General features: G+C 46.9%; 1 protein-coding gene across 1 annotated transcript in view; it reads right to left on the minus strand.

The window, feature by feature from the left end:
* The window catches only part of scrib (scribble planar cell polarity protein), a 542315-nt gene extending 520870 nt beyond the window's left edge, over window positions 1-21445 (minus strand). Inside the window, exons 1-6 of the mRNA XM_068016616.1 lie at window positions 21428-21445; window positions 9144-9261; window positions 4894-4972; window positions 4695-4784; window positions 4443-4499; window positions 3760-3823 (exon numbers count right to left, since the gene is read on the minus strand). Coding sequence (XP_067872717.1) covers window positions 3760-3823; window positions 4443-4499; window positions 4695-4784; window positions 4894-4972; window positions 9144-9261; window positions 21428-21430 — 411 coding nt within the window. The 5' untranslated portion in view covers window positions 21431-21445. The remainder of the gene's footprint in view (window positions 1-3759; window positions 3824-4442; window positions 4500-4694; window positions 4785-4893; window positions 4973-9143; window positions 9262-21427) is intronic.
* Window positions 21446-27823: the final 6378 nt, after the last annotated feature.

The raw sequence follows: 27823 nt of genomic DNA on the forward strand, positions 1-27823 counted from the left end.
CGATGCCCAAGTCCCATCAAAGAATTAAGAAAAAGTATCTGAGGAGTCATGAATGGGACTGTGCAATCAGCGAGCATCCCCACTTCCGACCTAATGGTTAGGGCCTTACCAAATTCACGGCCATGAAAAATGCATCACGGACCGTGAAATAACAGGTTCGCCGTGAAATCGGCCATTTTGCAAACTTCGCACCTTTAATTCAGTGACACAAGTCTCACCTCGCTGATTGCTGGGCATGTTGCGAACACCACGTTTTAATGATCAACACAAGGCTCAACTCGCTGATTGATAGATGAGAGAGGGCTTCCTGTGCAGTTTTGAGATAAGCAGTCTCAAGTATTAGCAGACAAGTGAGAATGCCAGAAAGAGCAAATCAACAACAACCATGACCATTACTGCAGCACATCGAGTGAAAGAACTTGGAAGCAAAATTCTGCGTGCCAATGGTAGAATACTGTTTTGTATAAGCTGCAATGTTTTGTTGGGTCACACATGGCAGGCTCATCAGGTAGCGGTTCAGCGCTACTTACTGTCCGAAAACCACTGCAGCAGAAAGAGAGCATCTGATAACCGCACTGCCGGAAAAGGAACACGCAAAAAATACAAGCAACAATATCATCTCTTTTTAAGAAGTTGACAGAGAGTTCAGAAAATCGTCAGTGTAGAAATGCAGCAAGACCTGGACCATATCCAGGCTTCGGCTGATAAGTGGCAAGTAACATTTGCGCCACACAAGTGCCAGGCAATGACCATCTCCAACAACAGAGAATCTAACCATCTCCCTTTGACATTCAACAGCATTACCATCGCTGAATCCCCCATTATCAACATCCTAGGGGCTACCATTGACCAGAAACTGAACTGGAGTAGCCATATAAATACTGTGGCTACAAGAGCAGGTCAGAGGCTAGGAATCCCGAGGCGAGTAACTCACCTCCTGACTCCCCAAAGCCTGTCCACCATCTACAAGGCACAAGTCAGGAGTGTGATGGAATACTCTCCACTTGCCTGGATGGGTGCAGCTCCAACAACACAAGAAGCTCGACACCATCCAGGACAAAGCAGCCGCTTGATTGGCACCCCATCTACAAACATTCACACCCTCCACCACCGACGCACAGTGGCAGCAGTGTGTATGATCTACAAGATGCACTGCAGCAATGCACCAAGGCTCCTTAGACAGCACCTTCCAAACCCGCGACCTCTACCACCTAGAAGGACAAGGGCAGCAAATACATGGGAACATCACCACCTGCAAGTTCCCCTCCAAGTCACACACCATCCTGACTTGGAACTATATCGCCGTCCCTTCACTATCACTGGGTCAAAATCCTGGAACTCCCTTCCAAACAGAACTGTGGGTCTACCTACCCCAAATGGACTGCAGCGGTTCAAGAAGGCAGCTCACCACCACCTTCTCAAGGGCAATTAGGGATGGGCAATAAATGTTGGCCTGGCCATCGTCGCCCACATCCCATGAATGAATAAAAAAAAAGTTGATTGCATTTGCAAGTGCCAACATCCCATTGGAAAAACCTGATCACCCAAATCAGTGGCTATTTATTCAACATAATGTGCAAAACTGTGGTTGCTTGCCAAGTGAAAATAAACTATGACAGGACGACTTACCAAAGGTTTTTGCTACACACTGAGGAAATGACGTCTCAGATTAACGCATGTGAGTTTCCATGCTCACATTCCACCACTGACTTCAATGATAAAAGCATGTAACCTTTCACTTTTTACAATAGTTTTTCAGTATATAATAAATGTCATTTGAAACCAGAAACCTCCCTCATCTTTTTTTTTTGTTTTAAGTAGATTTATTTTCATGGCTTGTTGTGACACCATGTAAAATTTACGATTTAAAAATGTGAAATTGTGAAATTCACAATTCTTAAAATGCCATGACAATAAAATTTGAAAAATTTGTTTGGGTTCTCCTTATAGAAAATAGGAGCAGGAGTAGGCCATTCGGCCCTTCGAGGCTGCTCCGCCATTCATTATGATCATGGTTGATCATCCAACTCAGTAACCTGTTCCGGCTTTCGCCCCATCTCCTTTGATCCCTTTAGACCCAAGAGCAATATCTAACTCTTTCTTGAAACCATACACTATTTTGGCCTCAACTGCTTTCTGTGGTAGTGAATTCCACAGGCTCACCCTCTCTGGGTGAAGAAATTTCTCCTCATCTCATTCCTGAAAGGTTTATCCCGTATCCTTAGACTATGACCCCTGCTTCTGGACTCCCCCACCATCGGGAACATCCTTCCTGCATCTACCCTGTCAAGTCCTGTGAGAATTTTATAGGTTTCTATGTGATCCCCCCCACTCACTCTTCTGAACACCAGCGAATATAATCCTAACCAACTCAACCTCTCCTCATACATCAGTCCCACCATCCCAGGATAGTGTGGTAAACCTTTGCTGCACTCCCTCTATAGCAAGAACATCCTTCCTCAGATAAGGAGACTGAAACTGCACACAATATTCCAGATGTGGCCTCACCAAGGCCCTGTATAATTGCAGCAAGCCATCCCTGCTCCTGTACTCGAATCCTCTCGCTATGAAGGCCAACATACCATTTGCCTTTTTTACCGCCTGTTGCACCTGCATGTTTACCTTCAGCAACTGGTGTACGAGAACACCCAGGTCTCGCTGCATATTCCCCTCTCTCAGTTTATAGCTGTTCAGATCTGCCTTCCTGTTTTTGCTACCAAAGTGGATAACCTCACATTTATCCACATTATACTGCATCTGCCATGCATTAGCCCACTCACTCAACTTGTCCAAATCACCCTGAAGCCTCTCTGCATCCTCCTCACAACTCACCCTCCCACTCAGTTTTGTGTCATTTGCAAATTTGGAGATATTACATTTAGTTCCCTCATCTCAATTATTAATATATATTGTGAATAGCTGGGGTCCTAGCACCGATCCCTGTGGTACCCCACTAGTCACTGCCTGCCATTCGGAAAAAGACCCATTTATCCCGACTCTTTGTTTCCTGTCCGCCAACCAATTTTCTATCCATCGCAATACACTACCCCCAATCCCATGCGCTTTATAATGGAGGGAAGGTGATTGACGAAGTAGCTGAAGACGGTCGGGCCTGGGACGCTACCCTGAGGAACTCCTGCAGTGATGTTCTATGTTGTAGCTGTACTGGAACATCTTGGCTAGGGGTGCAGCTAGTTCTGCAGCACAGGTCTTCAGTACTATTGCTGGAATATTGTCAGGGCCCATAGCCTTTGCAGTATCCAGTGCCTTCAGCCGTTTCTTGATATCACATGGAGTGAATCGAATTGGCTGAAGACTGGCGCCTGTGATGTTGGGGGCCTCAGTAAGAGGCCGAGATGGATCATCCACTCAGCACTTCTCGCTGAAGATTGTTGCAAATGCTTCAGCCTTGTTTTTTGCACTCACGCTCGGCTCCACCAACATTCCGGATGGGGATGTGTGCTTTGCCTCCTTCACCAGTTATTTGCTTAATTGTTCACCATCATTGACGACTGGATGTTGCAGGATTGCAGAGCTTGGATCTAATCCATTAGTTATGGGATTGCTTAGTTCTGTCTCTAGGATACTGCTTCCACTATTCAGCATGCATGTGATATCCCCCAGAAGAAGTCAACAGGATAGGACAGCAATAAGATCGATGGTTATACAGATTGTGTATTAAACGTGGAATGTGTGTGTTCCCAGAGGGCCTGAGTACAGAGATGGACACTGGCAGACTACAGCAAACTGATTCATTACCAGCACTTCCAGTTCGTTACTGCCGAGATCCAACTCCTCCAGCTTCACCAAGAAAGACAGGGACCTGCAAGAGAAACAGAACATTTGTAACCAACAGAGACACCCCATACAGGGGCGGACCGGGGTGGAGGACAAAGAACAAAGAATAGTACAGCACTGGAACAGGCCATTCGGCCCTCCAAGCCTGCGCCGATCTTGATGCCTGCCTAAACTGAAACCTGACGGGGCGAGAGAGGAGGACAGGGAAAGAGAGGGGACGACGTGGGGGACAGGGGAGAGGGGGAAGAGGAGGACGATGGGGGGGGGGGGCAGGAGACAGAGAGGAGGCTAGGGGCTGGACCTCACCTTGCTCTATCTGGAACCTCTTACAACTTTACAATCCCCCATCCAAGGGGCTGTAAGATATAGAAACAGGAAGTTTTCCCAATGTCCGGGCCAACACATCCTATAACTAACCATCAAAAGCACAATGATGTATGCATTTCTCTCACTCTTTCTAGGATCTTCCTATGCACAAATGATCTGCTGAGTTTGACGAAGTAAATAAGTTGTCTATTTGACAAAGTCTCTCATTGGCTGTGAAGCACTGACTGCTTTGCATACTGCAGTCACCAGAGTAAAGAGCAGTGACTGGTTCAAGGGCATGACACAAAAGGACAGCAAGTTATGTCACAGCTACTCACGTTGGCAGTGTCTTCAACAGGTTTTCTCGGAGTTCCAGTGTCACCAGGTTTGCTAAGCTAGAAAAGAACAGACACTAATTCGAGCTGAACATGTTCAATCAGACAGCCCCCTAAAACCTTTCCCCAGTCACAGAGTAACACTACCATGGCTGAGTTTAAACAGGCTCACCCAGTCGGTTTTCAGTCAGACAGCCACATTGTCATTTACATTTGTTTGCCAGCAGCGCCCGAGTACCAGAGCAGTTCACTTACTTCCCAATGTCATTTGGCAGAGATTGCAGAGATACATCATTCAGTGAGAGGTGTGCGAGGATCCGTAATTGTGTGAATCCATCGGGCAGCCTGCATGACAGAAAACGTGAACAGTGAGATAGGCAGGGCAAGCACAGTGAAGGGGATGGAGGGGGGGGCTACCAGTAGGGCGAGACGGGTCTAAGCAGTGTCATTGTACCTGGATAGGGGGTTCCCACTGAAATCAGCTATTTCCAGAGATTTGCAGAATTTAATGCTCTCAGGAATCTCTGGGATATCTGTGGAGACAAAAGCAGTAAAAACTTCAATACATTGACATTAGTCCTGGCAACGGGCTCACATAAACAAGAAACTCACCAGCACACAGCAGCTGCACAACACCTTGGATGAGGTGTCAGTCACATTTCACTGTGCCTTCCTTAATACTAGGGAAGGTCAGAGGGGGGTATAGGGAGGGATTTACAGGCTGCAGGGTGGGAATCAGAGACAGCAGCACATTATATATCAAACACCAGACAAAAAATAAAGGACAAACCCTGCAGAACAATGGTTAAGTTACTGGAATAGTAATCCAGAGAAAACAATTAGAAATTCCACCACCGTAGTTTGAGAATTTGAATTCAGTTTAAAAAATAAAAATTTGGACATGAAAAGTTGGTCTCAGTAAAAATAAATGACAAGGAAGCCGTTGGACTGTCACAATAATGCACTGGTTCATTAGTGCCCTTCAGGGAAGAAGCCTGCCTTCCTTCCCAGTCTGGGCAGCGACTTCAGTCCCACACCAATGTGGCCGAAGATTAACCATCCTCTGAAATGGGCAGTCAGTTGTATCAAGCTGCTACCAGCAGTTCAGGAAGGCTCACCACCACCTCAGGGCATCTAGAGATGAGCAACAAAGTGCTCAAGTAATGAAAAGTCACTGACCTGAAACGTTAACTGTTTCTCTCTCCACAGATGCTGCCAGACCTGCTGAGTACTTCCAGCATTTCTTGTTTTTATGTACAATAAATGCCAATTCTGCCAGTGACACCTACATCCTGAAAATGATATTTATTTAAAAGTAATTGATTGAATGGCCAAGTGAGGAAATAAGCTACAAGGGCCAGGAGCCCTTTGGGATCCTATCCCTGGACTAGGTAATCAGCCTGATTCCACCATGCTGAGGTAAGGAGGCACTGAGGGATGGAAGACTACATCGGGAGGGTCAGCGTAAGGATGCTGAACACTGAGGGGGCGCGTGAATGGTTGGGGAGGGTCAGTGTAAGTGTTTTGGGCACAGAGAGTGTGAGAGTGGGGAGGGTCAGTGTGCAAGTGTGCTGGGCCCTGAGGGTGAGTGGGGAGGGTCAGTGTGTCAATAACCAAAGTAAAAGTAAAGGTAGATTTAGATTGTAGTAGGTAGTGTTTGGAGTAGAATAAGGTCCTTGTCATAATTAGTACTCTAAATTAAAGGGAGTAACTAAGGAGCTTAATCTAAGGGTAAGTCATGGCAGGAGAGCTCAGCCCCGTGATATGCTCCTCCTGTGCTATGTGGGAAATCAGGGATGCTTCAAGTATCCCTGACGACCATGTGTGCAGGAAGTGTATCCATCTGCAGCTACTGACTACCCACATTACGGAGCTGAAGCTCGGGTGGATTCACTATGGAGCATCCGCGATGCTGAGGACGTCGTGAATAACACGTTTAGAGAGGTGGTCACACCGCAGGTAATGGCTGTCGAAGCATAAAAAAGATGGGTGACCACCAGGAGGAGCAGTAGGCACCGCCAGGTAGTGCAGAGTCCCCTGCGCCTATTCCTCTCTCAAACAGATATACTGCTTTGGATACTGTTGGGAGGGGATGGCTTCCCAGGGGAAAGCAGCAACAGCCAAGTTCATGGCACCACAGATGGCTCTGCTGCACAGGAGGGGGTGAAAAAGAGTGGGAGAGCTATACTAATAGGGGATTCTATCGTAAGGGGTGCAGATAGGCATGTCTGTTGGCACAAACGAGACTCCAGGATGGTATGTTGCCTCCCTGGTGCTAGAGTCAAGGGCGGCACAGTGGCGCAGTGGTTAGCACCGCAGCCTCACAGCTCCAGCGACCCGGGTTCAATTCTGGGTACTGCCTGTGCGGAGTTTGCAAGTTCTCCCAGTGTCTGCGTGGGTTTTCTCCGGGTGCTCCGGTTTCCTCCCACAAGCCAAAAGACTTGCAGGTTGGTAGGTAAATTGGCCATTATAAATTGCCACTAGTATAGGTAGGTGGTAGGGAAATACAGGGACAGGTGGTGATGTGGAAGGAATATGGGATTAGTGTAGGATTAGTATAAAATGGGTGGTTGATGGTCGGCACAGACTCGGTGGGCCGAAGGGCCTGTTTCAGTGCTGTATCTCTATAAAAAAATGTCTCAGAGCGGCTGCAGGACATTCTGAAGGGGGAGGGTGAACAGACAGAGGTTGTGATACACATTGGTAACAACGACATAGGTAGAAAGAGGGATGAGGTCCTGCAACAAGAATTTAGGGAGCTAGGTAGCAGATTAAAAAGCAGGACCTCAAAGGTTGTAATCTCTGGATTACTCCCTGTGTAACGTGTTAGTGAATCTAGGAATAGGAGGATAGAGCAGATGAATGTGTGGCTGAGGAGATGGTGCAGGAGGGAGGGCTTTAGTTTCCTGGATCACTGGGTCTGTTTCTGGAAAAGGTGGGACCTGGATAAGTTGGACGGGTTGCACCTGAACCGGAACGGGACCAACATCCATGCTGGGAGGTTTGCTTGTGCTGTTGGGAGGGGTTTAAACTAATTTAGCAGGGGGATGGGATACAGAGTGGAGTTACAGTAGGGGGTGAGGCACAGTCAAATATAGAAGAGAAACTGAGTCAGTCTGAAAGGCAGAGCAAATATAGACCTGTTAAGGAACAAGTGAAAATGAAAAGCTGGATTGCATCTATCTTAATGCAAGGAGTCTTACTAGTCAGGCAGATGATTTGAGAGCATTGATTATCACATGGGATTATGATATTATTTCTATCACAGAGACATGGTTAAGGGAGGGGCAGGACTGGCAGCTCAATATTCCAGGATATAGAATCTTCAGGTGTGACAGGGGAGGGTGTAAAAGAGGAGGTGGCATTGCACTGTTGATCAAGGAGTCAATTACTGCAGTAAGGAGGGACGATATCTTAGAAGGTTCCTCAAATGAGGCCATATGGGTAGAACTTAAAAACAAAAGGGGGCAATCACTTGGCTGGGCGTGTACTGCAGGCCTCCAAACAGTCAGGGAGAGATAGAGGAGCAGATATGTCGGCAAATCTCGGATAGGTGTAAAAATAATAGGGTAATAATAGTAGGGGATTTCAACTTCTCCAATATCAACTAGGATAGTCTTAGTGCAAAAGGCTTAAAGGGGGCGGAATTCTTAAAATGCATACAGGCGCGCTGTTTGAGCCAGTACGTAGAAAGTCCTACAAGAGAAGGGGCGGTAGTGAACCTAATCCTAGGGAATGAAGCTGGACAAGTGGTAGAAGTGTCAGTGGGGGAGCATTTCAGGGATAGTGACCATAACTCTAAGATCTTAGGTACTTCTGGAAAAGGACAAAGATGGACTGGAAATAAAGGTACTGAATTGGCGGAAGGCCTATTTCAATATGATAAAACAGAATTTAGCCAAAGTGGACTGGGAGCAGCTACTTGTAGGAAAGTCAACATCAGATCAGTGGGAGTCATTCAAAGAGGAAATAGTGAGAGTTCAGAGCCAACAAGTCCAGGGAACCCTGGATGTCAAGGGATATAGAGGATTGGATCAGTAAAAAAAAAGGAGGCTTATGGCAGATTCAGAGGGCTGAAAACAGCAGAGGCACTAGAGGAGTATAGAAAGTGTGGGGGGGGGTTACTTAAAAAAGTAATTAGGAGAGCGAAGAGGGGACATGAAAAAACACTGGTGGGCAAGATAAAGGAAAATCCTAAGGCATTTTGTAAGTATATTAAGGGCAAGAGGATAACCAGGGAAAGAGTAGGGCCCATTAGGGACCAAAGTGGCAACGTGTGTGTGGAGCCAGAGGACATAGGTGAAGTTTTAAATGATTACTTTTCATCGGTGCTCACTTTGGAGAAGGACAATGTAGGTGTAGAAGAGGTGGTAGAGGCAGGAACCCTCACAACATTTTAGTAATATTTAGATGAGCACTTGAAACGCCATAGCATACAAGGCTACGGGCCAAGTGCTGGAAAATGGATTAGAATGGTTAGGTGCTTGTTTCGGTGCTGTATAGCTCTATGACTACGTAAGTGTGCTGGGCCCTGAGGGTGAGAGAGTGGGTGGGGAGGGTCAGTGTGTAAGTGTGCTGGGCCCTGAGGGTGAGAGAGTGGGTGGGGAGGGTCAGTGTGCAAGTGTGCTGGGCACTTCAACCAACCTGCTGCCTATGTCTATCCCAGAAGTGGCGTGACAGACACGGTGACAGATACAGGCTTACCATTCCGAGAGATGTCAAGCTCGACAAGCTGCATGAAGTTTGCGACCTCTGGGGGCAGCCTCTGGATCTCATTGTCACTAAGTCCCAGCTTCCGCAGGTTTAACAATCTGAAGAAAGGCTGCAAGACAAGGAAACATAAGCAGGAGGAGGGTTGAGTGCTCACCGGGGGGAGGATATGCAATTTGCAAATCAATCTGCCTCCTCCCTCTCATCTTTGTGGCGTCCTCCAGCCCTGCACAGTTCACGCCGTCCCACTCCACACACCTGTGGTCAGTCTCCAATCGTAAACGCTCTGTCCTCACAAATTCTCATTTAACTGACTCAGCCCTCACTCACTTCCCTCAACTCTCATTACTGCCCCTGTGACACGTACTGAGGTATGCAAAAGGTTTAAAGTGCCAGCTCAATGTCTTGTCCTTCCAAAACTATCTGCCCTAGATCATCACAATCTCTGAATGCCAGCTCCACCATTCCATCCCCCCATCGAAACTGCTCAATCTCAGCCCTCCGCTCCCTCCCCTCCAATCTCCCGTCCGCTCCCTCCCCTCCAATCTCCCGTCCGCTCCCTCCCCTCCAATCTCAGCCCTCCGCTTCCTCCCCTCCAATCTCAGCCCTCCGCTTCCTCCCCTCCAATCTCAGCCCTCCGCTTCCTCCCCTCCAATCTTCCACCCTGTCCCTCAAGCCTGCTCCACCATTCATAGCAACAGGAAACCATTCAGCCCCTTGAGCCTGCTTCACCAATCAGATTATGGATGATCTGTACCTCAACTCCATTTACCAGCCTTTGTTCCATTACCACTTGATACCCTTACCCAACAAATAAAGTAGATGGAGAGAACCTTTCTCCTTTCGCGAAGGGATCCAGACCAAAGGGAGTAATCTTAAAATTAGAGCCAGGCTATACTGAAGTGAAATCAGGAAGCACTTATTTACGCATAGGCTAGTGGAAATGCTGAGGTCTCCCCCCACAAATGCCAGTGGATGCTGGGATAGTTTAAATTTCCAAGACTAAAATTGACAGATTTTCTTTGTCCAGAGAATGCAAAGGCGATGGATCAATGGTGGGAAAATGGAGTTGAGGTATAGGTCAGCCATGATCTAATACACTGGGAGAACGGAATAGCCTCCTCCTGTTCCTATGTTCCGATGAACAGTGGAGCAGATTCAAGGGGCTCAATGGACTCCTGCTGTTTCCATCATACAACGGCATCGTGGCGAGTTAGAAGCAGGCCAAACTCTGCATGAAGTGCTGGGTTCAGCAGTGCCCAGGGACTTTTCGATTACTTCATTCAGTATGTGCTAAGTATGGAACTGAGAATCACCCCATCCTGTCAGGTCCATTGACTAGTGAGCAGAACAGGGTCATCGTCCACACCTCATTAATTCATGGAGTAATGAACTATCAGGTTCCAGATCGCCGGTCTGGTAAACTGCAGCTAGAAGCTCTCTAACAGGGAGAGTGCTGAACACTCATCAAGCCCATCAGTCCCCAGTTCGGGCACCCACGTCAAGAAACTCAATTGACACATCTGTGCATAACAGCACAGCAGAAGCTGGACAAAATCTGGTCAAAATGTATTGAGAGAGCATTGGGGGCACTGAATGAAAAGAACGTGCTGTCTGACTCATTCCAACTGCATGAGGGTCAGCAAAGATCTTTACACAATTAACAGCCCTTCAAACAAAAAAGTGCCCGTGGGGAGAGTACAGACCTGCTAGGCCAATTACACCCCAGGACCATCACACTCACAGGAAAGGGGCAATTACAGCCCAGGACTATCACACACTCACAGGAAAGAAGCAATGACAACCCAGGACTAAGACACACTCACAGGAGAGGGGCAATTACAGCCCAGGACTATCACACACTCACAGGAAAGAAGCAATGACAACCCAGGACTAAGACACACTCACAGGAGAGGGGCAATTACAGCCCATGACCATCACACACTCACAGGAGAGGGGCAATTACACCCCAGGACCATCACACACTCACAGGAGAGGGGCAATTACATCCCAGGACAATCACACACTCACAGGAGAGGGGCAATTACAGCCCATGACCATCACACACTCACAGGAGAGGGGCAATTACATCCCAGGACAATCACACACTCACAGGAAAGAAGCAATGACAACCCAGGACTAAGACACACTCACAGGAGAGGGGCAATTACAGCCCAGGACCACCACAATAACTTTCATTTATATAGCACCTTTAACATAGGAACATGCCCAAGCCATTTTACAAGAACACTTGTGCAAGGTTTTACACCGAGTCACAGATGACCTCAAGCTTGGTAAAGCAGTATGTTTTACGGAGTGTTATAAAATGAGAAGTTAGAGGGATGGGGAGGCCTGAGGAAGGAATTCCAGAGCTGAGGGTCTAAGCAGCTGAAGACACAGCTGCCAACAGTGGAGCGATGAAATCCAGGGATGCGGAACAAGCCAGAATTGGAAGAGCCCAGGTATCTCAGTGGATTGTCGGGCTGGAGGAGATTTCAGGGATAAAGAAAGGTGAAGTCATAGAGGGATCTGAAAACAGGGATGAGAATTTTAAAAATGAGGCATTGCCAGACCGGGATCAATGGTGGTCAGTGAACACAGTGATGATGAGTGAACGGGACTTGGTGTGTGTTAGGATTTGGACAGCAGAGTTTTGGATGAGCTCCACTTTATGTGGAAGATTGGAGACCGGCCAGAAGAGCACTGGAATAGTCAAGTCTAGAGGTATCAAAGTTGAGTTTCAGCAGCAGATGAGCAGAGGCAGAGTCGAACAATGTTAGAGGTGGAATAGGCGATGTGCCTTAGTGATGTGCTTGGAAGATCATCTCAGTGCCAAATGTAGCACCAAGGATGCGAACAGACTGGTTCAGCCTCAGACAGTTGCTCGGGAGAAAGATGCAGTCACTGCTGAGCGAGCAGCTTTTGTGGTGGAGACTGAAGGCAACGTTTTCAGTCTACTCTATGAAATTTCTGCTCATCCACTACTGGATGGCAAACAAACATGTGACAAATGAGACAGTGGAGCAGTCGAGGGGGACAGTGGTGAGGTAGAGCTGAATGTCATCAGCAGGAAACCTGACAGCATATTTCAGATCATGTCACCGAGTGGCAGCATGTAGCTAATAGTAGGGAGTCAAGGATAGAATGCAGTCCCACCCTCATGGGCGACAGAGGAGAGGCATTGGAAGATGATGGTCAACTGTGTCAAAGGCTGCAGACAGGTCAAAATAGATGAGTCATAGAGTCATAACTGCACAGAATGAGGCCATTCAGCCAATCGAATCCATGCCAACTCTCTGTAGAGCCATCCAATCAGTCCCACACCTCCACTCGATCCCTGTAGCCCTGCAGGTTTATTTCCCTCAAGCGCCCATCCAATTTCCTTTTGAAATCATTCATCATCTCTGATTCCAACACCCTCGTAAGCAACATGTTACAGGTCATTAACACTCACTGTGTAAAAAAGTTCTTCCTAACATCCCCCCTGCATCTCTTGCTCAAAACCTTCAATCTGTGTTCCCTAGTCCTCTTACCATCAACTAATGGAAACAGCTTTTGTCAATCTTATCTGAACTGTCATAATTATACACCTCTATCAAATCTCTCCTCAATCTCCTTTGCTCCAAGGAGAACAACCCCAGCTTCTTCAACCTAACCTTATAGCTAAAATCCCTTATTCATGGAACCATTTTGGTAAATCTCCTCTCAAGGACGCTCACTGCCTTTCTAAAATGTGGTGACCAGAACTGGACGCAATATTCTAACTGGGGCCTAACCAAAGGTTTTTAAAGGTTCAGCAAAACTTCCCTGCTTTTGTACTCAATGCCTCTATTTATGAAGCCCAAGATCCCATATGCTTCACTAACCACTCTCTCAATAAATCCTGACACCTTCAAAGATCGACGTACATGAACTGCCATGTCCCTCTGTCTGTGCACACTCTTTAGAACTATGCCATTTAGTCTAGATTGTCTCTCCCTATCCCTTTTGCCAAAATGCATCACATTTCTATGCATTAAGTTCCATCTGCCACCTCTCTGCCCATTCTGCTAGCCTATCTATATTCTGTTGTAGTTAATTGGTATCATCCTCACTGTCTACCACACCTCCAATTTTGGTATCGGTGGCAAATTTTGAAATTTTACTCTGTACTCCAATATCCAAGTCAGTTATATACATCAGAAAAAGCAGTGGTCCTAGCACTGATCCTGTCTACCATCTTCCAGTCTGAAAAACAACCATTTACCATGACTCGCTGTTTTCTGTCCTTAAGCCATTTTTTTTATCCAAGCTGACACTGACCCTCCGATTCCACAAGCCTCAATTTTGTTAAACAGCCTTTTATGTGGTACTCTGTCAATGCTTTTTTTCAAATCCTTCAGACAACATCCATTTCTTTCTCTTCATCAACCTTCTTTAATACTTCATCAAAAAAAATCAATTAGATTATTCAAGCACGATCTGCCTTTTACAAATCCATGCTGGCTCTCTCCAACTCTAACCTCTCCAAGTGCATGTTGATTTTTTTTCCCCTGATGATTGATTCTAAAACCTTACCCACCACCAATTAGGGGAGGCAATGGCGTACTACTAATCCAAAGGCCCACTACTAATCCAAAGGCCCAGGCTATTGCCCTGGGGACATAGATTCAAACCCCACCATGGCAGCTGGTGGAATTTAAATTCAATTAATTAACAAATTCAATCAATTAATTAAAAGCTAGTCTCAGTAATGGTGCCATGACACTATCAATTGTCATAAAAATCCATCTGGTTCACTCATGTCCTTGAGGGAAGGAATCTGCTGTCATTACCTGGTCTGGCCTACATGTAACTCCAGACCCACAGCAATGTGGTTGACTCTTAACTTCTCTCTGAAATGGTAGCAAGCCACTCGGTTGTCAAAGGCAACAAATGCTGGCCTTGCCAGCAAAGGCCACGTCCCATGAAAGAATAAAAAACTGATGTTAAACTGACTGGCCTGCAGTTGCTAGGACTGTCCTTACACCTTTTCTTGAATAAGGGGGTCACATTTGTCACTCTCCAATCCTCTGGAACCTCCCCCATATCCAGGGAAGATTGGATGATTACAGCAAGCCCTTCCACCATCTCCACCCCACTTCATTTAGCAACCTGGGATGCAAACCATCCGGACCAGGTGACTTATTCACTCTAAACAAAACCAGCCTTTCCAGTACATCCTATCCATCAATTTTCACCTCTACCGCCTCAGCTTCTACCAATATTTTGTCAGCATCCTCTTCCTTAGTAAACACCAATATAAAGTCCTCATTAAGTATTCTAGTCTTGCCCTGCACCTCAAGTCATATATTACCCTCTTTCACCCTAATAGGGCCCACTCCACCTCTTACTACCTGCTTATTATTTGCATGATGGTAGAATATCTTTAGGTTCCCTATTAGGTTAACTGCTGTTCTATTCTCATGTTCTCTTTTTGCCAGTTTTATTTTCCGTTTCACCTCCCCTTTCAACTTATTGTATTTGGCCTGCTTCCTGCATGAAGCATACACCCTTTTTTTTGTTACATCATATTCTCTATCTCCCTCATCATCCTGGCTTTGGTTCCCCTGCCTTACACCTTTTTTGAAACGTACCTAGCCTGTACCTGAAATATTTCCTCCTTAAAGATCACCCATTGCTCTGTTACAGTTTTTCATGTCAATCTTTAGTTCCATTTTACCCTGGCTATTCTACTCAGCTATTGAAGTTAGCAGTCTTCCAATTGAGAATTTCTACCTTAGATTGTTCCTTTCTTTTATCCATTGCTAATCTAAACCTTATGATACGATGATCACTCTTACCCAGGTGCTGCTCCACAGACACTTGGTTCACGTGGCCCACCTCATTTCCCAGCACCAGATCCAGCAACGCCTCCTTTCCAGTTGGACTGAGAACATAGGAAGCGAGGAAGTTCGCCTGAACGCATCTCAGAAATTCCTCCCCCTCCTTATCCTTTACTCTAATACTACATTATATGGTTCACCAATGTCCTTAACGGAAGGAAATCTGCATCCTTGCCTGGTCTGGTGTACATGTGACTCCAGACCCACAGTGATATGGTTGACTCTTACATGCCCTCTGAAATGGCCTAGCAAGCCACTCAGTTTTATCAAACCGCTACAAAGTCTAAGAGAAGGAATAAAACTAGACGGACCAACCGGCATCGACCTAGGCACTGGAAATGCCAACGGCAAACCCAGCCCTGTCGACCCTGCAAAGTCCTCCTTACTAACATCTGGGGGCTTGTGCCAAAGTTGGGAGAGCTGTCCCACAGACTAGTCAAGCAGCAGCCTGACGTAGTCATATTCACCAAATCATACCCAACTTACAGCGTCCTAGACACCACCATCACCGTGTATGTCCTGTCCCACTGGCAGGACAGACCCACCAGAGGAGCCAGCACAGTGGTATACAGTCAGGAGGAAGTTGCCCTGGGAGTCCTCAGCATCGAATCCAGACCCCATAAAGTCTCAGGGCATCAGGTCAACGATGAGCAAGGATCCAGCAGATTAACACCTACCACATCCCCTCAGCTGATGAATCAGTGCTTTTCTATGTTGAACACCAACTGGAAGAAGCACTGAGGGTGGCAAGGGCACAAAATGTATTCTGGGTGGAGGACTTCAACATCCACCACCAACAGTAGCACCACTACTGACCGAGCTGGCTGGGTCCGAAAGGACATAGCTGCTGGACTGGGTATGCAGCAGGCAGTGAGAGAACCAACACGAGGGAAAAACCTACTTGACTTCGTCCTCACCAATCTGTCTGCCACAGATGCATCTGTCCATGACAGTATTGGTAGAAGTGACCACCGCACAGTCCTTGTGGAGACAAAGTCCCGCCTTCACATTGAGGATACCCTCCATTGTATTGTATGACACTACCACAGAGCTAAATGGGATAGATTTCAAATAGATCTAGCAATGCAAAACTGGGTATCCAAGAGGCGCTGTGGGCCATCAGCAGCAGCAGAATTGTATTCAACCACAATCTGTAACCTCAAGGCCCAGCATATCCCCCACTCTACCATTACCATCAAGCCGGGGTCGAACCCTGGTTCAATGAAGAGTGCAGGAGTGCATGCCAGGAGCAGCACCAAGCATACCTAAAAATGAGGTGTCAGCCTGGTGAAGCTACAACACAGGACTACTTGCATGCTAAACAGCAGAACTAGCATGCGATAGACAGAGCTAAGTGATCCCATAACCAATGGATCAGGTCTAAGCTCTGCAGTCCTGCTACATCTAGTCATGAATGGTGGTGGACAATTAAAAAACTAACCAGAGGAGGAGGCTCCACAAATATCCGCATCCTGAATGATGGGGGAGCCCAGCACATCATTGCAAAAGACTGGGCTGAACCATTTGCATCCATCTTCAGCCAGAAGTGCCAAGCCGATGATCCATCTCGACCTCCGCCTGAGATCCCCAGCATCACAAATACCAGTCTTCAGCCAATCTGATTCACTCCATGTGATATCAAGAAACGGCTGAAGGGACTAGCAAAGGCTATGGGCCCTGACAACATTCCAACAACAGCAATGTCCAGATCTATCCGCGCCCCTAGCCAAGCTGTTTCAGTACAGCTGTAACAATGGCATCAGTCGGCAATGTGGAAAATTGTGCAGACATGTCCAGTGCATAAAAACAGGACAAGTTCAACCCGGCCAATTACCTATCCGTCTACTCCCTATAATCAGCAAAGTGATGGAATGGGTCATCGACAGTGCTATCATGCGGCACTTGCTCAGCAACATGGACTGCAGCAGTTCAAGGCAGCAGCTCACCAACACCTTCTCAAGGGCAATTAGGGATGGACAATAAATGCTGGCCTGGCCAGTGACGCCTAAACAAAGAACAAAGAAAATTACAGCACAGGAACAGGCCCTTCGGCCCTCCAAGCCTGCGCCGATCCAGATCCTCTATCTAAACATGTCGCCTATTTTCTAAGGATCTGTATCTCTTTTCTTCCTGCCCATTCATGTATCTGTCTAGATACATCTTAAAAGACGCCATCGTGCCCGCGTCTACCACCTCCGCTGGCAATGCATTCCAGGCACCCACCACCCTCTGCGTAAAGAACTTTCCACGCATATCCCCCCTAAACTTTTCCCCTCTCACTTTGAACTCGTGACCCCTAGTAATTGAATCCCCCACTCTGGGAAAAAGCCTCTTGCTATCCACCCTGTCTATACCTCTCATGATTTTGTACACCTCAATCATGTCCCCCCTCAACCTCCGTCTTTCTAATGAAAATAATCCTAATCTGCTCAACCTCTCTTCATAGCTAGCGCCCTCCATACCAGGCAACATCCTGGTGAACCTCCTCTGCACCCTCTCCAAAGCATCTACATCCTTTTGGTAATGTGGCGACCAGAACTGCACGCAGTATTCCAAATGTGGCCGAACCAAAGTCTTATACAACTGCAACATGACCTGCCAACTCTTGTACTCAATACCCCGTCCGATTAAGGAAAGCATGCCGTATGCCTTCTTGACCACTCTATTGACCTGCGCTGCCACCTTCAGGGAACAATGGACCTGAACACCCAAATCTCTCTGGACATCAATTTCCCCAGGACTTTTCCATTTACTGTATAATTCACTCTTGAATTGGATCTTCCAAAATGCATCACCTCGCATTTGCCCTGATTGAACTCCATCTGCCATTTTTCTGCCCAACTCTCCAATCTATTTATATTCTGCTGTATTCTATGACAGTCCCCTTCACTATCTGCTACTCCACCAATCTTAGTGTCGTCTGCAAACTTGCTAATCAGGCCACCTATACTTTCCTCCAAATCATTTATGTATATCACAAACAACAGTGGTCCCAGCACGGATACCTGTGGAACACCACTGGTCACACGTCTCCATTTTGAGAAACTCCCTTCCACTGCTACTCTCTCTCTCCTGTTGCCCAGCCAGTTCTTTATCCATCTAGCTAGTACACCTTGGACCCCATGCGACTTCACTTTCTCCATCAGCCTACCATGGGGAACCTTATCAAACGCCTTACTGAAGTCCATGTATATGACAGCTACAGCCCTTCCCTCATCAATCAACTTTGTCACTTCCTCAAAGAATTCTATTAAGTTGGTAAGACATGACCTTCCCTGCACAAAACCATGTTGCCTATCACTGATAAGCCCATTTTCTTCCAAATGGGAATAGATCCTATCCCTCAGTATCTTCTCCAGCAGCTTCCCTACCACTGACGTCAGGCTCACCGGTCTATAATTACCTGGATTATCCCTGCTACCCTTCTTAAACAAGGGGACAACATTAGCAATTCTCCAGTCCTCCGGGACCTCACCCGTGCTTAAGGATGCTGCAAAGATCTCTGTTAAGGCCCCAGCTATTTCCCCTCTCGCTTCCCACAGTAACCTGGGATCGATCCCATCCGGACCTGGGGACTTGTCCACCTTAATGCCTTTCAGAATACACAACACTTCCTCCCTCCTTATGCAGACTTGACCTAGAGTAATCAAACATCTGTCCCTAACCTCATCATACGTCATGTCCCTCTCCTCGGTGAATACCAATGCAAAGTACTCATTTAGAATCTCACCCATTTTCCCTGACTCCACGCATAACTTTCCTCCTTTGTCCTTGAGTGGGCCAATCCTTTCTCTAGTTACCCTCTTGCTCCTTATATATGAATAAAAGGCTTTGGGATTTTCCTTAACCCTGTTTGCTAAAGATATTTCATGACCCCTTTTAGCTCTCTTAATTCCTCGTTTCAGATTGGTCCTACATTCCCGATATTCTTTCAAAGCTTCGTCCTTCTTCAGCCTCCTAGACCTTATGTATGCTTCCTTTTTCCTCTCAGGCCTGCTCAGGTCGGGAAAAAGTACCCAATCCGAACCCGTCCCAGCCCGAGCCCAACCTGACCATCCCTTTACTCACCTTCCTGACACCGAACCTGCAAGAAGCTGTGGCGCATGTGTGATGACATCATAGTGACGTCACTCGCTCCCTGCGCAAATTCAGCTTCGTCCCGGACACCCAGCTCAGGTAAGTTTTTTTAATTTCAATACTTACCAGCAGAGCACTTATCGCGTGTATCCGGCCCAACCCGAGCCCGAAAGCAGGACCCGGAAGAGGGGCCCGACTCAACCCAAACCCGACACGTCATTGGGTCCCATCGGGTTCGGGTCGGGTAGCAGGCCTTTAGCGATGCCCACATCCCATGAACCAATATAAAAAAAAACCTGCTCACTGACGCTCAGTTTGGGTTCCGCCAGGGCCACTCAGCTCCAAATCTCATTACAGCCTTGATCCAAACGTGGACAAAAGATCTGAACTGAAGAGGTGAGGTGAGAGTGACTGCCCGCCCTTGACATCAAGGCAGCATTTGACCAAGTATGGCATCAAGGAGCCCGAGCAAAACTGGAGTCAATGGGAATCAGGAGGAAAACTCTCCACTAGTTGGAGTCATACCTAGCGCAAAGGAAGATGCTGGAGATCAATCACCTCAGTCCCAGGACATCACTGCAGGAGTTCCTCAGGGTAGTGTCCCAGGCCCAATCATCTTCAGCTGTTTCACTAATGACCTTCCCCCCGTCATAAGGTCACAAGTTTGATGTTCGCTGATGATTGTACAATGTTCAGCACCATTCACAACTCCTCAGATACTGAAACAACCCATGTCCAGATCCAGACCTGGACAATATCCAGGCTTGGGTTGATAAGTGACAAGTAACATTCACGTCACACAAGTGCCAGGCAATGACCATCCCAAATAAGAGAGAATCTAACCATCTCTCCTTGACATTCAATGGCATTACCATTGCAGATTCCCACACTATCAACATCCTGGGGGTTACCATTGACCAGAAACTGAACTGGAGTAGCCATATAAATACCATGGCTACAAGAGCAGTTCAGAGGCTAGTAATCCTGCGGCGAGTTGCTCACCTCCTGACTCCCCAATGCCTGTCTACCAACTACAAGGCACAAGTCAGGAGTGTGATGGAATACTCTCCACTTGCCTGGATGGGTGCCGTTCCAACACTCAAGAAGCTTGACACCATCCAGGACAAAGCAGCCCATTTGATTGGCATCCCATCTACAAACATTCACTCCCTCCACCACCGACGCACAGTGGCAGCAGTGTGTACCATCTACAAGATGCACTGCAGCAATGCACCAAGGCTGTACCAAGGCTCCTTAGACAGCACCTTCCAAACCCGCAACCTCTACCAACTAGAAGGACAAGGGCAGCAAATACATGGGAACACCAGCACCTGCAAGTTCCCCTCCAAGTCACACACCATCCTGAACTATATCACCGTTCCTTCACTGTCGCTGGGTCAAAATCCTGGAACTCCCTTCCTAACAGCACTGTGGGTGTACCTACACCCAAAGGACTACAGCAATTCAAAGAAGCAGCTCACCACCACCTTCTCAAGGGCAAGTTAGATGGGCAATAAATGCTGGCCGAGCCAGTGACACCCACATCCCATGAACGATTTTTTAAAAAGCTATGTCAGGCCAAAAAGACCCTATGATTTTAATGCATCTGCAGTGAACAGGATAGTGAGGCATCGGTAGTTGTGTGTAGGGGGGAATTCAGTGGGGTCTGGCAGCTCTATGTAGGGAGGATTCAGTGGGGTCCAGTAGCTGTGTGTAAGGGAATTCAGTGGAATCTGGTTATGCATAAGGGGGATTCAGTGGGTCTGGTAGCTGTGCAGGGGGATACAGTGGTAAAAAAAAAGATGAGGTCCTAAAAGCAGAATATAGGGAGCTAGGAAGCAAGTTGAAAAGCAGGAGCTCAAAGATAGTGATCTCAGGATTACTACCAGTGCCACGTGCTAGTCAGAGTAGAAATAGCAGGATATATCGGATGAGTACGTGGCTGAAGAGATGGTGTGAGGCGGAGGGTTTTAGATTCCTGGGACATTGGGACCGGTTCTGGGTGAGGTGGGACAATTACAAACTGGACAGGTGATACTGTGGAAGAAACTAGAGCAAAATAAATCAAACTTCCTCGGATGAGTACTCGCAAACTACTTTATTAACTTGTGCACAAGGAGAACAAACACAGTAGAGCTCACATTGAGACTCAGTGCGATGTTCGAAAGAATTACAGTCAAACAGTGGCAATTATACTATTCTGCAACCAATAATCTTACAACAATATTTCAATCCTTAATTTGCATTCTAAAGCACCAATAATATTACAATTTAATTCTTGCTCGAAATGAATAAGATACAGTAATTTTCAATCCTTCGTTTACATATCTATCTCACCATTGGCCTTGCAGCTGGTACAGCTCAACAACAGAAAGGGATATCAGGCTTCAACAACACTCTTCTTATCTCATCAGCCAGACATGGCACTTTCCTAAGGAACAGTTTTTGTGAGAAACATATTGACCAAGCAAACTCACACCCCTAGTCCAGGGATGGCTCACCTCAGGTTCCACACTTTCCCCCTTTTGTCCTGGAAGGACAACTGCCAGGTCTCACTCAAGTTCTATATTTGCTAGCCGTTGGGCTTCATCCTTAGTGGTGTCATGATTCAGAAGGAGGGAGAAGATGGGTTGTTGGATTGCCACCAGGACCCTGGAGATTCTGTGACCGGCAAACGGAGCGGATGCAACAAAGGAAGAGTTGGATGACAACATACAGGACGAGCTGCACAGACCCCCGCCCCCCCACCCTGTGCCGCCAGCAAGAAGTGAAGGGCCATTGTCGCTAGATATGATTTCAGGGATTCCAAACCTAGGCCCGTATTCACGTAACAGTAACTTGGCGACAGTAATAGCAGCACATAGTTGTTTCCCATACATTTAGGCATTTGTATCACCATTACATAATTAATTGTGCGAATATAATACAGCCGCAATTTCATTCTTAGAGCAAATTGACCATTCATTAATTCATTTTAAGTATATACGAATAGGTTACACAATCACCCTTGTGTGGCATAACTAATTGTCTATCTTTTATAGAGCAAGTTTGAACACTGATCGTCTTTAAGGTAGCTGTCCATCCTGTATTCATACATCCTCTCACATCGCCTAATTAATTTCTAAAGTTTCCAAATTAAGTATGTCACATATAACACCATGATACCCAAAACCACTATCAGATCATGGGAGATAATTCTAAACCAGGGGTGTATCTGCACGTTTGACCCCCAGTTCCATAAGTTCTCCCACCAGGTTGAATCGTTTATCTCGTCAATCTCATCGTGTAGCTTCTTCAACTGTTGTTCCAGATTGTAGTACACTACAGCAGTGGCTTCTAGCTGCTGTCTCTCTTTACCCAAGCGCGTGGGCAATTGCGCAATAGTATATTTATTTTACTGGAGGTAATTTATCAAACCCTCCTTAATACTTTGTCTTTCAAATTTGTATGTCTACCAACTCCATCTTCCCCACCCTGGTTGGTATTTGTGGGTTTAAACAAAACATACTGTTGTTCACCAGACAAGTCCAGTTATGTCCATACTGGTACTCCTTCGTTGTGGTGGTTAAGCAATATATCCCCTTTCCCATATAGGCCACATGGGTTAGCCCTGACAATGCTTTCCTAGTCTGCATGGTGCAATTTACAGTGGCATTAAACCCACATTTTGATTCTGCCGTTTTATATATAGGATGAGGACATATGACCACCAGGTTTTCCAGACTACACTCAGACAATATTGTTCCAACTACCTCTTTTCCAATTTCCATAACGTAGGGTAAAATATCATGGTATTCATAGAATCATAGAATCATAGAACATACAGCACAGAACAGGCCCTTCGGCCCACAATGTTGTGCCGATCCTTTGTCCTCTGTCAAGGACAATTTAATCTATACCCCATCATTCTCCTTTATCCATATACCTATCCAAAAGCCTTTTGAAAGTCCCTAAAGTTTCTGACTCAACAACTTCCCCGGGCAAGGCATTCCATGCCTCGACCACTCTCTGGGTAAAGAACCTTCCCCTGACATCCCCCTTATATCTCCCACCCTTCACCTTAAATTTATGACCCCTTGTAACGCTTTGCTCCACCCGGGGAAAAAGTTTCTGACTGTCTACCCTATCTATTCCCCTGATCATCTTATAAACCTCTATCATGTCACCCCTCATCCTTCTCCTTTCTAATGAGAAGAGGCCTAGAATGTTCAGCCTTTCCTCGTAAGACTTATTCTCCATTCCAGGCAACATCCTGGTAAATCTCCTCTGCACCCTCTCCAAGGCTTCCACATCCTTCCTAAAATGAGGCGACCAGAACTGCACACAGTACTCCAAATGAGGCCTTACCAAGGTCCTGTACAGCTGCATCATCACCTCACGGCTCTTAAATTCAATCCCTCTGCTAATGAACGCTAACACCCCATATGCCTTCTTCACAGCCCTATCCACTTGAGTTGCAACTTTCAATGATCTATGCACATAGACCCCAAGGTCTCTCTGCTCCTCCACATGCCCAAGAACCCTACCGTTAACCCAGTATTTTGCATTCCTGTTTGTCCTTCCAAAATGGACGACCTCACACTTTTCAGGGTTAAACTCCATCTGCCACTTTTCAGCCCAGCACTGCAACCTATCCAAGTCCCTTTGCAGACGACAATAGCCCTCCTCGGTATCCACAACTCCACCAACCTTTGTATCATCTGCAAATTTACTGACCCACCCTTCGACTTCCTCATCCAAGTCGTTAATAAAAATCACAAACAGGAGAGGACCCAGAACTGATCCCTGCGGCACGCCACTGGTAACTGGGCTCCAGGCTGAGTATTTACCATCTAAGACCACTCTCTGCCTTCTATCAGTTAGCCAATTCTTAATCCAACTGGCCACATTCCCCACTATCCCATGCCTCCTGACTTTCTCCATAAGTCTACCATGGGGGACCTTATCAAATGCCTTACTAAAATCCATGTACACCACATCCACTGGTTTACCCTCATCCACTTGCTTGGTCACCTGCTCAAAGAATTCAATCAGGCTTGTGAGGCAAGACCTACCCCTCACAAAACCGTGCTGACTGTCCCGAATCAAGCAGTGTCTTTCCAGATGCTCAGAAATCCTATCCCTCAGCACCTTTTCCATCAACTTGCCTACCACCGAAGTAAGACTAACTGGCCTGTAATTCCCAGGGTTGTTCCTATTCCCTTTCTTGAACAGGGGCACAACATTTGCCACCCTCCAATCACCTGGTACCACCCCCGTCAGCAGAGAAGATGAAAAGATCATTGCCAGCGGCTCTGCAATTTCATCCCTTGCTTCCCATAACATCCTTGGATATACCCCGTCAGGCCCGGGAGACTTGTCTATCTTCAAGTTATTCAAAAACCCCAACACATCTTCCCTCCTAACGAGCACTTCCTCGAGCTTACCAGTCTGCTTCCCACCGTCCTCTTCAGTAATACACCCCTTCTCATTCGTAAATACCGAAGAGAAGTACTCATTCAAAACCTCACTTATCTCTTCCGGCTCAACACACAGTCTCCCGCTATTGTCCTTGACCGGACCTATGGTCCCCCTAGTCATCCTCATATTTCTGACATACGCGTAAAAGGCCTTGGGGTTTTCTTTTATCCTACCCGCCAAGCATTTTTCATGCCCTCTCTTAGCTCTCCTAATCCCTTTCTTCAGATCCTTCCTGGCCATCTTGTATCCCTCCAGAGCTATGCCTGTGCCCTTTTTCCTCAACTTTATATACGCATCCTTCTTCTTCCTAACAAGACTCTCAACCTCTCTTGTCAACCACGGTTCCCTCACATGACCATCCCTTCCCTGTCTGACAGGGACATGCTTATCAATGGCCCCTACTATCTGCTCCTTGAAAAAGTTCCACATTTCGACCGTGCCCTTCCCTGCCAGCATATGCTCCCAACTTATGCTCCTCAGTTCCTGCCTGACAGCATCATATCTACCCTTCCCCCAATTGTAAACCTTGCCCTGTTGCACATACCTATCCCTCTCCATTACCACAGTGAATGCTACAGAATTGTGATCACTATCTCCAAAGTGCTCGCCCACCAACAGCTCTATCACTTGCCCTGGTTCATTACCTAGTACCAAATCCAATATTGCCTCCCCTCTGGTCGGGCAGTCTACATACTGAGTCAGAAAAGCTTCCTGGACATACTGCACAAACACTACCCCATCCAAACTATTCGATCTAAAGAGTTGCCAATCAATATTTGGGAAGTTGAAATCCCCCATAATTACTACCCTGTGACTTCTGCTCCTTTCCAAAATCTGTTTCCCAATCTGCTCTTCCACCTCCCTGCTGCTATTGGGGGGCCTATAGAAAACTCCCATCAAGGTGACTGCTCCTTTCCTGTTCCTGACCTCAACCCACAGTGCCTCAGTCGGCAGATCCTCCTCGAAAATTCTTTCAGCAGTTGTTACACTATTTCTAACTAACAATGCCACCCCCCCACCTCTTTTACCACCATTCCTAATCTTATGAAAACATCTATAACCAGGTACCTCCAAAAACCATTCCTCCCCCTCACCTATCCACGTTTCAGTGATGGCCACAACATCGTAGTCCCAAGTGCCCATCCACGCCTTCAATTCACTCACCTTATTCCTGATGCTTCTTGCGTTGAAGTATACGCACTTTAACCCTTCTCCGTGCCCATCTGTCCTCTGTGACAGTGCTACCTTCCCCAATACCTCACTACACTCTTTGTCTTTCTGAGTGGACCCACTGGTCCCTGGATTACAAGTCCGGTTCCCTTCCCCCTCCCAAACTAGTTTAAACCCTCCCGAACAGTACTAGCAAACCTCCCTCCCAGGATATTGGTGCCCCTCTGGTTCAGATGCAGCCCGTCCTGTTTGAACAGGTCCCATCTTCCCCAGAATGCAGTCCAATTATCCAAGAACTGGAAGCCCTCCCTCCTACACCATTCCTGCAGCCACGTGTTCAGCTGTGCTCTCTCCCTATTCCTAGCCTCACTATCACGTGGCGCCGGCAACAAACCAGAGATAACAACTCTGTCCGTCCGAGCTTTCAGCTTCCAGCCTAACTCCCTAAACTCACTTCTAACATCTGTGCCACCCTTCCTTCCTACGTCGTTGGTGCCAATGTGCACCACGACCTCTGGCTGCTCCCCCTCCCCTTTAAGGATCCTGAAGACGCGATCACAAACATCACGGACCCTGGCACCAGGGAGGCAACAAACCATCCGTGCGTCTCGCCTGCGCCCACAGAACCGCCTGTCCGTACTCCTCACCATCGAGTCCCCGATGACTAGTGCTCTCCCATTCTCCCTCCTTCCCTTCTGAGCCACAGTGCAGGACCCCGTGCCAGAGGCCCGGTCACTGCAGCCTGCCCCCGATAGGCCGTCCCCCCCAACAGTATCTAAAACTGTATACTTGTTGTTGAGGGGAACGGCCACAGGAGATCCCTGCACTGACCTCTTCCCACCTCTAACTGTTACCCAGCTGCCTTTGATTTGTGGAGTAACGACCTCCGTGTAGCTTCTATCTATCAACCCCTCAGCTTCCCGAATGATCCTCAGTTCATCCAGCTCCAGCTCCAATTCCCTAACACGGTCTGATAGGAGCTGGAGACGGATGCACTTCCAGCAGGTGAAGTCGGCAGGGCCACCGGAGGTTTCCCTCACCTCGAACATTCTGCAGGAGGAGCAATACACTACACTGGCTGCCATTTCTTTTATTCAATTACCCCTTAGTTAAGTACAACTATAGATATTAACAAAAACAGTAAATAGCTTACCTGCTCAGTCCTTTTTGGTTAGAGGAGGAGGGTAAAAAGGGTCTTATTATTAGGTTAGAGGAGGAGGATGGGTGGGACACACTACATGTGTAGTGGCTCGGGTTTACTCAGCTCCGCACCTTTAAGGAAAATACCTACCCAGGAGTCCTCGCTGCCGACCAGCTTCCGGTTCCTCCGGCGCCAAAAGAAACTCAAAGACAAGGAAAACAGTAAGTAAAACAGTAAGTACTTACTTTTAAAACACAGCTCCTGATGCCTTCACTCACCCACCGAAGAGTCGCTACCTTCTCCTGCTGCTCCGCCGGGAAATGAGTATGTATTCTATGTAATCTTTTCCCCTCATCACCCCTATATTTTCTACTTCATGTAGTTTTATCCTAACTTATCTCTCAGAATTACAGGTATTCCCAACACTACTCCAATACTCATCATCCTGTATTTACACATTCCTGACCTTTCCATACCTTAAGTTTTCTGAGTTGGCACCTGATAATTTTATCATTTGTGTGACTAGCTAAGTCCTCCAACTGGGTGTAATTCATCCGAACTGGTACCTGTCCTGCCTCCAATTTTCCTTCGTTTGTTCTAACATCCACGGACCATATGTACTACAAACACTTTCATTATTTGAAATGTCGTGGACCTCCTTTACCTTTTCTATGATATCATTAATAGTATGAGCATGACCTTCCCGTACTCTCACCAGTCCTGTCACTGTTTTTTGACAGATCCTGTCCTACTTTAGCTACACCACTTCTGTGCCTTTTGTTCCTTTTTAAAAAATATCCTTTACTAGCTGACTGAGAGTTCTAACCTTCTGGTCCACATTTTCCAAATCTATAGTATTGACAATTGAAGTTCCTGTATTAAGGACTGTGGCTGCGTCATTCACTAAACTGCGTTTATGGCTCTTTCCCTTTATTATTTTCTCATTACCAAATTCCTGTCTC

The sequence above is a fragment of the Heterodontus francisci genome, chromosome 2 (assembly GCF_036365525.1).
Source record: "Heterodontus francisci isolate sHetFra1 chromosome 2, sHetFra1.hap1, whole genome shotgun sequence".
NCBI classification, from domain to species: domain Eukaryota; kingdom Metazoa; phylum Chordata; class Chondrichthyes; order Heterodontiformes; family Heterodontidae; genus Heterodontus; species Heterodontus francisci.